The 16,232-nt window shown below is 31.2% G+C and overlaps 1 protein-coding gene across 2 annotated transcripts in view; it reads right to left on the reverse strand.

Annotated features, from left to right (window-relative positions):
* The window catches only part of LOC143064781 (ATP-dependent translocase ABCB1-like), a 34,964-nt gene extending 18,944 nt beyond the window's left edge, over window positions 1–16,020 (reverse strand). For both annotated transcript variants that reach the window (XM_076237880.1, XM_076237879.1), the window contains exons 1-12: window positions 15,869–16,020; window positions 14,734–14,969; window positions 13,254–13,414; window positions 8,945–9,211; window positions 7,807–7,978; window positions 6,982–7,106; window positions 4,789–4,966; window positions 3,292–3,516; window positions 2,798–2,923; window positions 1,794–1,997; window positions 1,112–1,282; window positions 176–337 (exon numbers count right to left, since the gene is read on the reverse strand). In XM_076237880.1, the coding sequence (XP_076093995.1) occupies window positions 176–337; window positions 1,112–1,282; window positions 1,794–1,997; window positions 2,798–2,923; window positions 3,292–3,516; window positions 4,789–4,966; window positions 6,982–7,106; window positions 7,807–7,978; window positions 8,945–9,211; window positions 13,254–13,414; window positions 14,734–14,898 (1,956 nt within the window). In that variant the 5' untranslated portion in view covers window positions 14,899–14,969; window positions 15,869–16,020. The remainder of the gene's footprint in view (window positions 1–175; window positions 338–1,111; window positions 1,283–1,793; window positions 1,998–2,797; window positions 2,924–3,291; window positions 3,517–4,788; window positions 4,967–6,981; window positions 7,107–7,806; window positions 7,979–8,944; window positions 9,212–13,253; window positions 13,415–14,733; window positions 14,970–15,868) is intronic.
* Between the last annotated feature and the right edge of the window lie 212 nt (window positions 16,021–16,232).

Below are 16,232 nucleotides of genomic sequence, written 5' to 3' on the forward strand. Positions count from 1 at the left end.
GCTCATGTCTAAATATCAATTAAAACAAACTCAAAATGAGGCTATTTAAGCAGTTGTTACAGTTCTGCAGTAATTTTTGGACATCACTGGTTTGAATTTGCAAAAAATATTTGAGCGCCAAAAACAATCATCAATATTAAACCTCCTAAGAGACATAAACTTAGGAATAAGTTACCTGTAACATAACAAGTTGATGATATAATCCTTTCTTCTCCATCAATTCATCATGGGTTCCACTCTCCTTTATAACTCCTTGGTCTATTGCATATATCACATCAGCATTTCTTATAGTGGACAGCCGATGGGCAATCACTATGGTGGTCCTGCCTTCCTGGGCCTTTAAAATAAAAATAAATGATATAAGTTTTCCTGACAGTATACAAACACTACTTATACATGTTTATCCTCCCAATAAAACTCTTTATAATACTCATCTCACAGGTTAGTATTATTTACATGTTACATATGTCTACAGTCTACCCTTGTTGTTGGTTAACTATGGACTAAAATATCCCTGTCTAACCTAACCTGCTGGGTAAGACAGCTTACACACACCTTTTCATGTGATACTTGAACAATTTAAATTCACACAAGTAGTAGAAAAAATCAAAGTGCTTGTAAGCACTGAAAGGTAAAAGATTGCTTTAATTTATCAGTGGGAAGTAAAATTAAATATTGCATTATAAAGCATTGGATGTCGTTGATTCAACTAAAATTCTGGACAAAGGAAGATAACTTCAATTTTTAAAGATGACTTTCACATTGATATCATTTATATTTTTAGAACCAATATAAGATGCTTGCACCTTGCAAAAGTTATGTAATTTTCTTGACAAGTGTAACATCATTCTGTGACTTGAATATCTGAGCATATACTACATTGATAATTTTTGGGAAATGTTGATGGATAGGATGTATAGACAGTTGTGATCAGTGCACTATATTTTGTGTATCAAAAAGGTAATGATAAGCCTTGCATAAGGTTTTGATTGCATTTCATGCAATTATTACCAAAACCCCCAGTGAAAATACATTACTTTAATTGTAAAAAGACAATTGAATCTTATGACCCAACTATTTTAGAAATCAAGTTATATACTACATGTATAACCTTTTCTAATGCTTTTTGTACAATTCCTTCACTCTCATTGTCTAGAGCTGATGTAGCCTCATCCAGGAGAAGTATTTTAGGATTCCGTACTAAAGCCCTTGCTATGGCTATCCTCTGTTTCTGACCACCACTTAACTGGGCACCACGATCTCCAACTAATGTTTCGTACCCCTGAAAATAAATAGAAGTGATATTATCAAAGAAAAGCATCGATTAAAATATATCATATTTCTTGCAACTAATTTATTGCAACAATTATGATGGAACTGGATTAGCAACCTTACAATGTTTACAATGTAATATTGCCATTTAACAAATTACATCATTAAGTTTAGAAAAACTATGTAGATTTTCTTCAAAAACCCTTTACACTCAATAAGTACACACATAAATCTTGTCTTTTTTATAGATCTTTTTTATATTGGCTGTTACCATAACAGTTTTAACTATCATTTATAACTCATTTTAAGAATCAGTATATCACCTATGATTGATCTCTTGGATATATAAATAATATTTCAGCGCTATGAAATACCCATTCCCCCTTCAACTCCTTACTTATACATGGTAAATGAATACCGGGAAATCAACACTTTCTCCTTCTTATATCCCCCATCAAGGTATCAAACCCAAAAAAAATACAGCGGCTAGGAATACTTTCCAATGTGTGTTAAATAATTACCTTAGGTAGCTGTTTGATAAAGTCATGAGCATTGGCCATCTTCCCAGCCTGTTCTATCTCTGCTTGTGTCACATTTATTCTACCATATTTTATATTATCTGCAATTGTTGTGGCAAACAGAACTGGTTCCTGACTAACTACACCCATCTGTTTTCGTAACCAGTTCACATTTAAATCTTTGATATTCACATTATCCAGAAAAATCTGTAATGATATAGCTTTATATTTTCAGTCAGCTTATGTTTAGGAATTACTGACGCATATTATGTATTACAAAGTTTACACAAAAATGAGAGATCTATTGTATAACACTTTTAACATAAATATATTAATGAAGAAATTTGTTTACATATGTTGTTTGTTTGAAATAAAATCATAGGTGAAATTACAATAAGTAAATTATTATGAGGGGCCTGATGGGGGTGGGGGGTCTCATCATGATTCATGAGTTGATTTATTTTTTTCAATCACGATTCACAGAAAATAAATTTCCATGATCATGGATCACGAATATATAAAAAAAAAAATCTGTAGAAAAACGGATCACGATAGCGAAAATGTGCCGATCACAAAGAACAAAAATAACACATCAGGCCCCTCTATTATTGGAAATAATGTTCAAGTCCAAAAAAAATTTATAATTTTCAGCAATACTGTTGTCTGAACAAGTTTTTTTAACCTGTTACAAAACTATTTTAAACATATTTTATTTCTAAATTTTCATATCACCCAAAAAATAAAATAGGAATGGAATATCTGAACATGTTAAAATTAGTTTTTATATATTAAATGCTGCAAAATTTATTTTTCTGAATAAGAGTCTGCTGATAACTTTGTTTTTCCTTTTTTTGTAGTTAATTTTTCACTGATTATTTTTCATGTTCACTTTTGAGATCTCAGGTGCTTACCTCCCCTTGTTCTGGATTGTAAAATCTCTGTAATAGCTGGGTTTCTTACCTCCCCTTGTTCTGGTTTATAAAATCTCTGTAAACTGTTTTCCTTACCTCCCCTTTTTCTGGGTTATAAAATCTCTGTAATAGCTGGATTCCTGTGCTCTTTCCACATCCACTGGATCCTACCAATGCAACAGTTTGACCTTTTCTGACGTCTAACGACAACCCTCTCAAAACCTGAAATACAAATTACAAATTGCATATTATGTATGTGTTATTTTCAAACATGTTGTGAATACTATAAATGGCATGCACTAGTTTTGGTTAATATTGTCGAACACTGAAAATGATGGACCTTTTATTTAACAATAGACTAAATTATATATATTTTTTTTGTGTGTACTATAACAGTGCATAATCAAACTCCTAAATATTATTCAGGAAGTCAATGTGTAGAAATTAGGGATGGCAACGAGTACCAGAGTACTCATCAAGTACTTGATCGGAAGGCAGAGTACTTGAGTACAATAGTACTCTTCCTGACAAAGCAACAGGTCAAAACACATGATATCCAGATTATTCCTGTGATAAAATAAATACTATACCTGTACATCTGGTCTAGCTGGGTATGTAAAATATAGGTTTTTGAATGAAATATTTCCTTCCACCTTCTCCAGAATGCCTCCTTCTTTGGAGGAGAAATCAATTTCTGATTTCTGTTCAATAATCTCAAACACCTTCTCTGCTGCACCTCTGGCATTACCTATCACCTCTAACGTTGGAAAGGCCTGGCCCAATGACATTGCACCAATCATCACTCCCATAAATATCTAAACATTTAAACAAGATTAATATGCTTATTAGAAATTAGTGTGTATGCAGTGTATATATATATGCAGTGTAACATGAAGCAGTATCAATTTTAGTCAATATATTAAGGTACAGACACTAAAGGAGTATGTTCGATAAGGTCCTAAAATGGCCCCCTTTTCTATTGTAAATTTCAAATTAGGATTAATTTACCAATATCACGATAAATTATAGCTAATACATTGACTAGATAGGATATAAGCCATTTTATTGAAAATTTCACGTTTCTGCGTTTCATTATGACGTCACAAGTTGTACTCATATTGATTTTTCACGAAAAAATCAATGAAAATGGGTAAATTTCCATAGATTATTGGACAGGAAACATAGAGCGCATACGTCGACAACAAAGATCTTTTAAAATAATGTTTGTGAAGTCATTTCACATGTCTTATTTGAATATTAAGCTTGTCGACGCCTGCGCTCTATGTTTCCTGGTCCTTTATTTGGTTGAAATCCAGCTGATTTTGTCAAATTTCACAAAAATCCCTTAAGTTGACCTTTTTGGGATGTAAAATTCAACGTATTAGAATTAAACTTTGACAAAAACAGTTCTGTTTAACTTTCTCACATGTCTTTAAGGCAACTTAAAGCATTTATTGTCTTGTAACTATGAACTTTATAATTGGAGCCAAATATGGCCCTTACCGAACTTACTCCTTTCAGCATTCCATATTTTATTATTAGTTCTATGGACCCTGAAATGCCATGTTTGTTGGCTGGTTGGGTCATCTGGCAAATTTTTTCAAACTAAATATCTTTATCATGATTTTTGCCTAGTTTTGTTAAATTTGTTGCAGCAAGTTTAGAGTAAAACTATTTTTAAAAGTTAACAAACAACAACAGAAAATGATGGACAGTGGACACCTTCTGATGAGAAAAGCTGAGTTAAAGCTCACTAAAGGACATGATGAGTTAATAAAAACATTTTGTGGGGAATTTATAAAATATCGCCTGAATCTATCTGTAATTGTACAATGTATCAACTAAACAAATAATCGAAGGACAATGGATCTACTCAGCATTTTGGTCTAAATAAGATGTGAAATTGCAGATAATATAATGTCAATTTACGAGTTTGATGCAGTAGTTTCATATTTTTTCATAAGGGGGAAATGTTCACTGGTTAGCCAGGCATAAGACAGAATTTGAGACCAGATCCCTTGTTTTAATTGCCACTATAATTTAAGGAAGAAAGAGAGCATGATGAGCTTTAAAATAAGTTGTCTTACCGTTAAAGTCTTTCCTGGTTCAAATCCTGCTTCTCCATTTCGTATTAAATATATTCCATACCAAAATGCAACAGCAAAAGCTGAGTATATGAAGAACCAGAACACAGAAAGCCCTAGACCAGTAGCTATCCCTTTCCTAAATGCTTGACGGTTTGCATGTTTCAGGTTTTCATTGTACCTAAAAACCAAGATAAGGCATTTAAAGTAGTTTGTACAAATATTAATATTCTTTTATCCTTTTCAACCATCAACCATAAACTTGATAAACAAACCTTATTTTGTCACATAAAAACTTTAATGGTGACTTTATTCAAGATAGTACAAGTCTGAGAGTATAGAAATTCTATATTCATTTTCAAATTGTACTCAACATAATTATCAGAAATTATATATAAACAGGAATATATCCATCAGTTAAATTTCATGCTGCAATTTGCACTAAATTCACAAATTTTGCAAGGATTTTATCAAAAACAATGAAGGAAATTAATGTGTAAATCTGGAAGAAAACTAAATTAGAATATATAGGACAATCTATCATTAGATAAAAAAAAAAAAACATCTCCATATTTTATATTCAATAGTTTTTAGGCATTTGTAGAAAAATGCTGTTCAACTGTACTAATATATTTGTTGTATATGATCTTTTTTCTGCTTTTTTCAGTGTAGGGAATTTGGTATGAGTTGTACCAATTTTACTGGTTTACCGTATTCGGCCGTGTATAGTACACATTTATGTATAGTCCGCACCCCTTTCCATCCCCTTTTTTTACATTTTTTTTTTTTTTTTTTTTTTTTTTTTATAAAAGCCTAGTTCAGTGTAAAAATCCATTGAAAGGGACCTATTTTCCTTGTATTTTATAAAAAAACAAGAATGTGTCCAAAGTACACGGATGCCCCATTCGCACTATCATTTTCCATGTTCGATGGACAGTGAAAATGGGTAAAAAATATAATTAGGCATTTAAATTAGAAAGATCATATCATAGGGAACATTTGTACTAAGTTTCAAGTTGATTGGACTTCAACTTCATCAAAAACTACCTTGACCAAAAACTTTAACCTGAAACTCGCACTTTCATTTTCTATGTTCAGTGGACCGTGAAATCGGGGTCAAAAGTTTAATTTGTCTTTAAAATTAGAAAGATCATATCATAAGGAACATATGTACTAAGTTTCAAGTTGATTGGACTTCAGCTTCATCAAAAACTACCTTGACCAAAAACTTTAACCTGAAGCGGGACAGACGGACGAACGAACGAACAGACAGACGAACGGACGCACAGACCAGAAAACATAATGCCCCTCTACTATCGTAGGTGGGGCATAAAAATTGCTTTATTTATTTCATGAAAAATAATGAAATGGTAGATCTTTTCATCAGGTAATTAATATTAAATAATTTTATTAAAGTAGTTAATAATCAAAACATCCCTGTTAAAAATCAACATTTGTCTAAGTTTCTCCAAGCTGATATAAAATATAACAAAAATAATTTGAATATTATGGAACAAAAGAAAAAAAGAGATCAAACATTTCTCTAAATTAATTAGCTGTAATCAAAATGTTAAAACTATCTATTCTTATATAATCTTTTCATTGATCATGTTGTTTTTTTTGCCTTGGATTATAATATTTAACACCTGTCAAAACTTGACATCATTATTTAATTGCTACACACCCATACTTAATCCTTAATTACCCCTCTTGATTACCTTTGCAGGATGTCACACCTTTACTTTGAATAATCAATTTTGAAGAGAAAAGTTAAAAAAGAATAAGAATTAAATGAAATAAATAGAATAAACGTCTCCAATATACATTATTAATGCAGGAAAAACGAAATTAAAAAAAAAAAAAAAAAAAATTTTTTTATAAAATTTTAAAAACCGTCTATAGTTGTGTATAATCCGCACCCCTTGTACAAACTACATATTTAAGGAAAAAAGTGCGGACTATACATGCCCAAATACGGTAGGAAGAATATTTTCCAATCATATGATAACATTTACAAACATACCCTTGATCATGTAAACATACACCTCTGATGTTTATCAATAGACTCACAACTCCTTGGTCTGGGTAATCATAATGAACAAAATAAATCTAACCCTTAAATTTTCTGTTCAATAATAAGTGTTTGATAGAAAATGCATACAGATATTGATAAAACCAATAGCATTGGCATCATACCTTTCACATTCTTTTGTCTGCCCATTGAAGGCCATTACAGTTCTTATTGACAGAAACACTTCCTCGGCCACAGCACCAGCACTAGCATAACTCTGGGCTTCTCTCCGTGAAATAGTTTGTAACCACTAAAATTGTAAAAACAGATTTAATGACATTGAAAATTGTAAGCACAGCTCATAAAGTCATACCCCTAGTACTTTATTTGTACAGATAAAACAACATAAATGTTTCGCTAGCGGAAACCCTAAAGCTGTTTGTATGAAAAACTAAAATAAGAGGTATACATTGCAGTGAGGAACTTAGGATCCTGTGAAAGTTTCTTTAAAAGAAAAGTTAGGTACTAAAGATTTAATGAAAGTCCCTTTAAAAGAACAGTTAGATACTAAAGATTCAGTGAAAGATTCTTTAAAAGAGCAGTTAGGTACTAAATTCGATGAAAGTTATTATAAAGAGCAGTTTGGTACTCAAGAAAAAAAAACAATTGCACATTTACAGTTTAAGGATTGAAGGATATTGTACTTGTTTTCCAAATTACAGCAAGAGGTAGTGCCAAGTATATTTCATACTGAGCCAGATGTATGTGATTTTATGTCTAGTTTTTATTTACCAAAGCTTTCACTTATTTAACTTCCAACTGATAATAATATTTTTGTTATGAGTAACATGTGTAACAAGTACCTGCTTCACCATGTTCACTGTATATTTTCATATATTTTTCTAAAATTTGACCTTTGACACATGAAGCATATCTTCTGGTATTTATCATTTTCAACACTGACAGTTTTCTTTGCAATTAATTTCAAATAAAATCTCTTAAAAAATTACCCTTGTCATAAATGCTCCAACCACTACAAGTATAGGACAAAATGCTACAGATGCCAATGCTAACTTCCATCCACTTATGAACGCAATGACAAAAGCAGCAATGAATGTAGTAACCCATTGGATCATTGTGGTCACTTTGTCTCCCATACCATCAAGGATCACATGCATATCTCTGTAACATAGAACAACACAAAATAAAAGTTTGAATGAAATAGGACATAGTGACCACTTTGTCTCATATACCATCAAGGGTCACATGCATATCTATGTAATATAATAACAAAAGAAAATAAATTTATAAGAAACTGGATAATTGTAGGAATTTGTGTCCCCCATACCATCAAGGATTACTTCAAACATGCATATCTCTGTAATATAAAAACAAAAGAAAACAAGAATGTGTCCAAAGTACACGGATGCCCCACTCGCACTATCATTTTCCATGTTCAATGGACCGTGAAAATGGGTAAAAAATATAATTAGGCATTAAAATTAAAAAGATCATATCATAGGGAACATTTGTACTAAGTTTCAAGTTGATTGGACTTCAACTTCATCAAAAACTACCTTGACCAAAAACTTTAACCTGAAACTCGCACTTTCATTTTCTATGTTCAGTGGACCGTGAAATAGGGGTCAAAAGTTTAATTTGTCTTTAAAATTAGAAAGATCATATCATAAGGAACATATGTACTAAGTTTCAAGTTGATTGGACTTCAGCTTCATCAAAAACTACCTTGACCAAAAACTTTAACCTGAAACTCGCACTTTCATTTTCTATGTTCAGTGGACCGTGAAATAGGGGTCAAAAGTTTAATTTGTCTTTAAAATTAGAAAGATCATATCATAAGGAACATATGTACTAAGTTTCAAGTTGATTGGACTTCAGCTTCATCAAAAACTACCTTGACCAAAAACTTTAACCTGAAGCGGGACAGACGGACGGACGGACGGACGGATGGACGGACAGACGGACGAACGAACGCACAGACCAGAAAACATAATGCCCCTCTACTATCGTAGGTGGGGCATAATAAATTAATTCAAAACTGGATATTTGGCATAGACATAAAGCAAATCTGATCAAAGTAAAATTCAACACCTAAGATGTAAAAACACTTAAACATTTGAAGCTTACTCTGAAAATCTGGTTGACAATTCTCCACTTTCATGAGTATCAAACCAACCAATTTCTTGTCTCATCACTGATTCAAAATATAATCGTCTAATTCTCTTTATCTGCCTTTCAGCTGCAAGTGTCCACAACGTTACAGCAAAGAAGCCAGTGACAATGGCACCAACTCCAACCATGCTGAACAAAAAAGCATATTCTACTGCTGTGTCATAAACATTCGCATATTTTTCAAGTGCAGCTATTTGTGGATTGGTAACATTAGAGGTCAAACTGAAAAGAGAAAGAATGTTTTTTTTTTCTTTCAAAGAATCTCTCTTTGCACCTTACATGTACTTTCCATACACTGAAGGTTACATATATAAAATTATAAAATATAATCATGCATACAATACCCCAAAAAAACTCCATTGTTATGGTTTCCAAATTTTCTGCACTCTTGTGTATTCTTCAGAATGCTTACAGTTTTGAAAGCCAAAAAATTATGAATACACAGGGAACAATGGAATCATCAGAGAGTTATCTTTAATGTTCTTCATTATAAAAATTAAGGGAAGTAGTATGATTGCCAATGAGACAACTATCTACAAGAGTTAAAATCAAGTTGATGTAAGCAATTATTGGTAACTGTACATCCTTCAACAATGAAAAAAACAAGAATGTGTCCAAAGTACACGGATGCCCCACTCGCACTATCCTTTTCCATGTTCCATGGACCGTGAAATTGGGTAATAATCTAATTTGGTATTAAAATTAGAAAGATTATACTATAGGGAACATATGTACTAAGTTTCAAGTTGATAGGACTTCAATTGTATCAAAAACTATCTTGACCAAAAACTTTAACCTGAAACTCCCACTTTCATTTTTTATGTTTAGTGGACCATGAAATTGGGGTCAAAAGTCTAATTTGACTTCAAAATTAAAAAGATTATATCATAAGCAACAAGTTTACTAAGTTTCAAGTTGATTGGACTTCAGCTTCACCAAAAACTACCTTGACCAAAAACTTTAACCTGAAACTCCCACTTTCATTTTCTATGTTCAGTGGACTGTGAAATTAGGGTCAAAAGTCTAATTTGGCTTTAAAATTAGAAAGATCATATCATAAGCAACAAGTCTACTAAGTTTCAAGTTGATTGGACTTCAGCTTCATCAAAAACTACCTTGACCAAAAACTTTAACCTGAACGGACGCACAGACAGACGAACGGAGCCACAGACCAGAAAACATAATGTCCCTCTACTATCTTAGGTGGGGCATAAAAATATACCTTAAAGTTCAATCACCAAAAGGCCCTAGCATGAAAAATATGAAACAAGAAAACAAGAAAACTAACGGCCTAATTTATAACAAAGTAATTTAGGAAAAAACAAATATGAGAATCTATATGTTGTAAAAGAATCCTCATAAGGTTCATCTATTGGTCTAGATGTAATTAATTGTAGAGATTTCTATGTAACTATTGACTTAACTTGCAGAGCTAAGCCATCTCTTAAACATAACAGAGGGATGAACAAATATTAGCTAATGTAAATTCTGACAATGTTTGGCTAATTTCAGAGGAAATATATATAAATTAATGTCTATAACCATAGATTATCTGATGTAGAAAGTCTGTATTGAAGTTGTCAAATGAGTATATTTATGGAAATATAAATATTATTTCATTACTTTCTTACTATAGAAAACCTTATTGTCAAGAAGGCACACATGAGAACATATATATAAAATCTCATCCAGACCTGAGAGTGTAAGTAATTGTAGTATCTGTGGTCACCTTGCCTGATAGCTGAACCATGAAATCATTGTGAGATCAGTTGCCCTTTTGTATAGTGTACTCACTTGGATACTAAGACGGATACATGTTAAAAGTATACTGATGATTTTTATAAGTATACTGATGTTTTTTATAAGTATACTGATACTTGTTCAAATTTTACCGATAGTAATTTTATGTATACTAACTTATATAATGTACTTAACTTTAAAGTGCAGTCAAACTGGTATATAAAGGTCACTTTTGGGATCAGAGAAAAATGACCTTAGTCTTACACAGAGAGAGGTGACCTTTGATTTGATTTTAGAAAGTCTTTAAAATGCATAAAACAAAGAATTATTTCAATCTGGTATACTTTTGAATTATGGAAAATTTATTACAAATATAAGATGAAAACTATTCCAATTTAGGAGGGGAGTCAGTTATTTCATACTGAAATATCAATCAAAGTAAAATTAACCTTATCCATGTCCGCATTGCTTAAACACTCTTTAGCTAGGTTGGTTTTCATCAGACATTCCTTACAAAGCAGAAGGTGACCTGGATTTTTGGTTAAAAGAGGTGACCTCTATAACAGATTTGACTCACTCAGTACATAATATGTTTTTTGTAAGTAAATTGATACTTTTTTAAAAGTTTTTAAAAGTATAAATATAAATATACATGCTGAAAGCATTATAAAGGTATTAAAGTGTATCCCTATAGAATTTCCCTATTTTGGCATGATCCTCCACTAATATTATTGGCTGTTATATTTAATGTGTTTGTATGTTACACAATCATTCAAGTGCAAAAAGTATTGTTCTGAGTAATCATTAACTTTAAAAACTATTTTTTTTTTCAATGATCTAGGTTACTTATTTAATAAAAGTTCTACATTTTGAACTCTTTAATATTGTATTGTTATGTTAATAATGTCACAACCATATAAATGAAATACTGAATGGATATATAAAACTTTGTTTACAAGTTTATGTGCTGTAATTTCATACCATGTCATATGTATTATAAAAGTATGAATACTTTAAAGGCAGTCAAATGACAAACACAATTATCCTTTTAACATGGTTAATTAAAGGGAAATGATCATGCTGGATAGAAGTTTATTGAAGTATTTATAATTTAAATTATAAGCTGGTTAGGAAATTTCTGGAACCCCTTACCTGGATTTATTTTAGTTCTTTATTCCAAGCTGAAACTATTTTGAAAAATCATACTGATTTCAAAAATTTTATAATGACTTTATCAAATTCCACCGAAAACAATTAAAAAAAATTATTGTTACAAGTTATTATTGTGTGGCAGACAGAAAGAAGCAGATATGATAATAGGGCCAATGGACAGGGATGATTTTGTCTTGACATAAAAAAAATTCACAAACAGTACAATGTAATCACTACTGTTATCATCTATATCACACTTTGTTATTCCACAACTTCTTCAAACAGATTGACAGATTTACACAAAAACTTGCACAGATTCTAAAGTTGCAGAAAATCATTCACATTTATCTGAAATACCGTCCATCCCCTTACACAAGTGACATTTTCTACAAGCTCCTATTAAATGTAGCAGAACTTAAATTGTTTATCAAAAAGCAAAATAACTAATAAAACAATTTCTGCAATAATATATAAACATGAAAATAAGGAAATGTGGTATTATTTTATTGCCAATGAAACAACTATTCACCAAAGTTCAAATGAATTGAAAGTAAGCAATTATAGGCAACAGTATGTCCTTCAACAATAAGAAAAACTGTGTTATTGGCTATAAAAGGCACTGACATGAAATGAAAAAATATGAAATAATTCAATTGCAAAAAAACTAATGACCTATTTATAAAAAAACTATTTACGAAAAACCAATTTGTCCAACATGAACCAGATAACAACTGAGGCTCCTGACTTGCAACAGGCACATAAAGAATGTGGCAGGGTTAAGTGCTAGACCCTTGCATAACCTAGGAGAATGGTGTTACACAACATATATCTCAGACTGTTTATGATGTCTTTACACTAAGTCAGTTGAACATGTATTGGTTAATACTTTCGTCTCTGAGAAAACAGGAATAATCGGAATTTTATGCGACTGTCATACAAGTGAGAGGTTTAGCTAGCTTTAAAACCAGGTTTAATACACCATCTTCTACATAAGATAATGCCTGTACCAATTCAGGAATATGACAGTTGTTATCCATTCTTTTGATGTGTTTGAACTTTTGATTTTGCCATATAATTAGGGACTTTTCTTTCTGAATTAACCTCTGAGTTCAGTATTTTTGTGATTTTACTTTTTAGTTATTTTGGGGCTTTTGACTAGCTTTCATTTACTGTGAGTAACCTTAAATCTTTTTTTTGTTTCTTTCTTCTATATAAATGTTATATTTTTTTGGTGTACCAATGCAATTTGTCTGAATATATTACCAGTAATTCATTGAACAATCATAATATGTGGCACAGGTGTTATACTATTTTCACATGTCCTTATATACATGTATCTAGTTTTAAATGAATATAACTATAATGTACTTACTTTTGCATTGATAAAAGTTGCACATAATTTGTGTACTGAATCAGAGCATTAGCAACCTCTCCATACAATAACAGATTTAAAGGCATACATGACCCCAGTCCAATTGCAAATATTGTACCGAATATCAATATTACAATATCTATCTTGTCAGCATATTTAAACTGAAAAACAAAATACAACAGAAACTGGTTATCCTTGTTTGTATATTCTAAAGTTGAAAATATATTGTTTACACAAAACTATATAGATATAGGAAGATGTGGTATGAGTGCCAATTGGACACCTCTCCATGCTAGTACATCTAGTTTTATGTAATTATGATAGTATTAGTAATATGCAGATGTTTTAACATAAATACTGTAAATTCATAACTTGTTGCAATGTTTATTTGTTAATGCAGCAGAACAAGGTTCACAATAATGAAAATCCTCATTCCTAATTCAGAACACATTTCTCCTTCGCCTGGGCAACCCCCTTTTTTGGGGGGAAATTTGTTTAATTATATAGGGAATCACTGAAGCATGACAAGAGCAGGTCCCCTCTTAGGCAGTCAGTGCACCCCCACTTATGAAAATTTCTGGATCTGCCACTGCTAATGCATCTCAAATTGAAAGTACATGTAAGAATGTTTTAAAATGTTGCTTTAACTAAAGAATGCAACTCCTTTTAACAAATTTAAACAGTATGTGGTTATTATTTTTAGGCTTTTTTTTTTAAAATATGTTCTCTTTTGCCATGAGTTAAATGTCAGCATATCAATAAGGAATAAAATAGAATTTTTCAATTGATCTTTTAGATAAAAAATGTTTGTAAAGGTGGCTCGGGCCTATTCGAAGTTTCTATCAGAAGTGTCGTATTTTTTGTTACTTTAATCTTTATAGAGAGTGAATCAAATTGGTCGGAAAAAAATAGGGGTCCTGGACAATTTTAGCTCAAAATATTACATTTAAAGAGGTATGTAAAAGGGACCTTTTTTTTAATGAAATGATAGGGAAAATAGAGGTGTTGACGTATTTTTATCGAAATATCAAAAAAACGTTCTATGACACTTGGTCCAAAACTGTAATGTAAAAAGCTGAAAAATTGTTTCAAAGAATGAGCAAATAAAAAACATTGGTCACCGATAAGGAAAAAAAAATATTTGGCCTTAAACCCAAAATTTTGGCGGGAAAATGGTGAAATTGGGTAAAATGTCATTTTGAGTCTTTCACAGATACACATAATAACAATAATAATTTGTTAGGGACGAAAGTACTATAATTTAACATTTTTAATCAAACAAAAATTAAAAAGAAATAATAGTGAATTTACAACACAAACTTTTCGTGTGCATGCGTGAAATTATGCGCAGTCGAATAGTCCTGAGCCACCTTAATTAGTATATTTATCATGTTATAATTACTTTCTCTTACAATTAAAAAGCAACTTAATGTTGGCATTTGAAAGGGGGAATACATGTTCATTAAATCTTAAAACTGACCAATCCGAAAATTCCTAGTGTTTGTTTCTTGCTTGTCACCACTGTCACTTCAGTTTGTTTTTCACTGTAGTACGCCCCATTTGATATACCATGGCCATTGGACTTTCCATTCTCTTGACCATTTACATGGATGGTAATATCTTGAGCAGAGGATATTGAAGTCATTTTGTATGTACTACGTGTATTGAATACAATGTATTTCTAATTACTAAGTGTTGTTATATTCAATCAAATTTCTGAAAAATAAAGAATTATTTTGAAACAATGATAATAAATAATTTTTCAGATCAAGAGCTATAGTTAGTTTTTTTCCTAGAAGTTAAATTGTGTCTAACTGCAGAAAAACCCAGACAAATATTAACTTTCTGTTCATCCCCAAATTAACACAAAATCTGCCCCTCCTCGTTTCCCCTCAAAAAGACTTTTCATCCCTAAAGTGATCCAAAGTAATTTATCTATTGTTATACATATATCCCCTTTTTTAAAGATACACATACAACTTCAAACAAATAGAGCAGTTAAAATGAAGCGTAGAATATATTTCTATTTATATGACAATATAATTTCATTGCAATTGAGGAATAGGTCTCAGAAAAGCTTGCAGGAAAGATTAGGGTTTTATTATCCAAAATGGTCAAATTTCTGGCAAGCCTTAATTTTATTTAAAGTAATCATTAACATGATTAACAAAATTAGATTTTTTCAGGTCAAAATAGGAGGGTGTTCGCTACTTATCCCTCAAAACAATCACTGATAATAGATCTTTCCTGATTTTCTGAAAATATTGATTACCTTTGAATTTGATTACAGAATATTTATTTTCATGTGCGAGAAGGCAAGATTATTTATTTCCAACTTAATGGGGCCCAGAATATTTATGAATATTTCAAATTGTGAAATATACTAATTTTGATGAATACGTATAGTATACTTTAATAACCAGAGATCTATATTTATATGTGTAGTAAATATGTCCATGTTTAAAATTTTTAAAATCAATAATGGTGGAAACATGTAAAATTGTTACATACAGTGTATAATACATATATTTATCACAAAATATTGATATAAACATGATAAATTACACTATATATGTAGAGTCTATATAAACAGAAAAATAAACATAGGATCCTACCTTTGTGAATTATTCCTACACATTTACATATTAAATAAAATTGAAATGTGTTTGCAAAGCTTTTTAAATCCTAAGTTCTTGCATCAGAATGAGACCTCTACAACCCTTATCAGTTACATTCTACCTAAAACACAATTCAACGTTCCACCTATCGAACCCATTACGACATAGTTTCCGACCATCGTCCTAACTATTGACCTTCTGATCAGTTATTTTTAGGTCACTGTCAGAATTTTTTTTAAAGATATCTATAGAATAAGATCTATATATTCCTTTAGTCCTAAGACAGCTTCATGAAATGTGCCCCATGATAATAAATTTCCCCATTTTTAGCTTGTTATGTCAGCCCTCTAAGTGATTGTTT

The sequence above is a fragment of the Mytilus galloprovincialis genome, chromosome 2 (assembly GCF_965363235.1).
Source record: "Mytilus galloprovincialis chromosome 2, xbMytGall1.hap1.1, whole genome shotgun sequence".
In the NCBI taxonomy this organism is placed as follows: domain Eukaryota; kingdom Metazoa; phylum Mollusca; class Bivalvia; order Mytilida; family Mytilidae; genus Mytilus; species Mytilus galloprovincialis.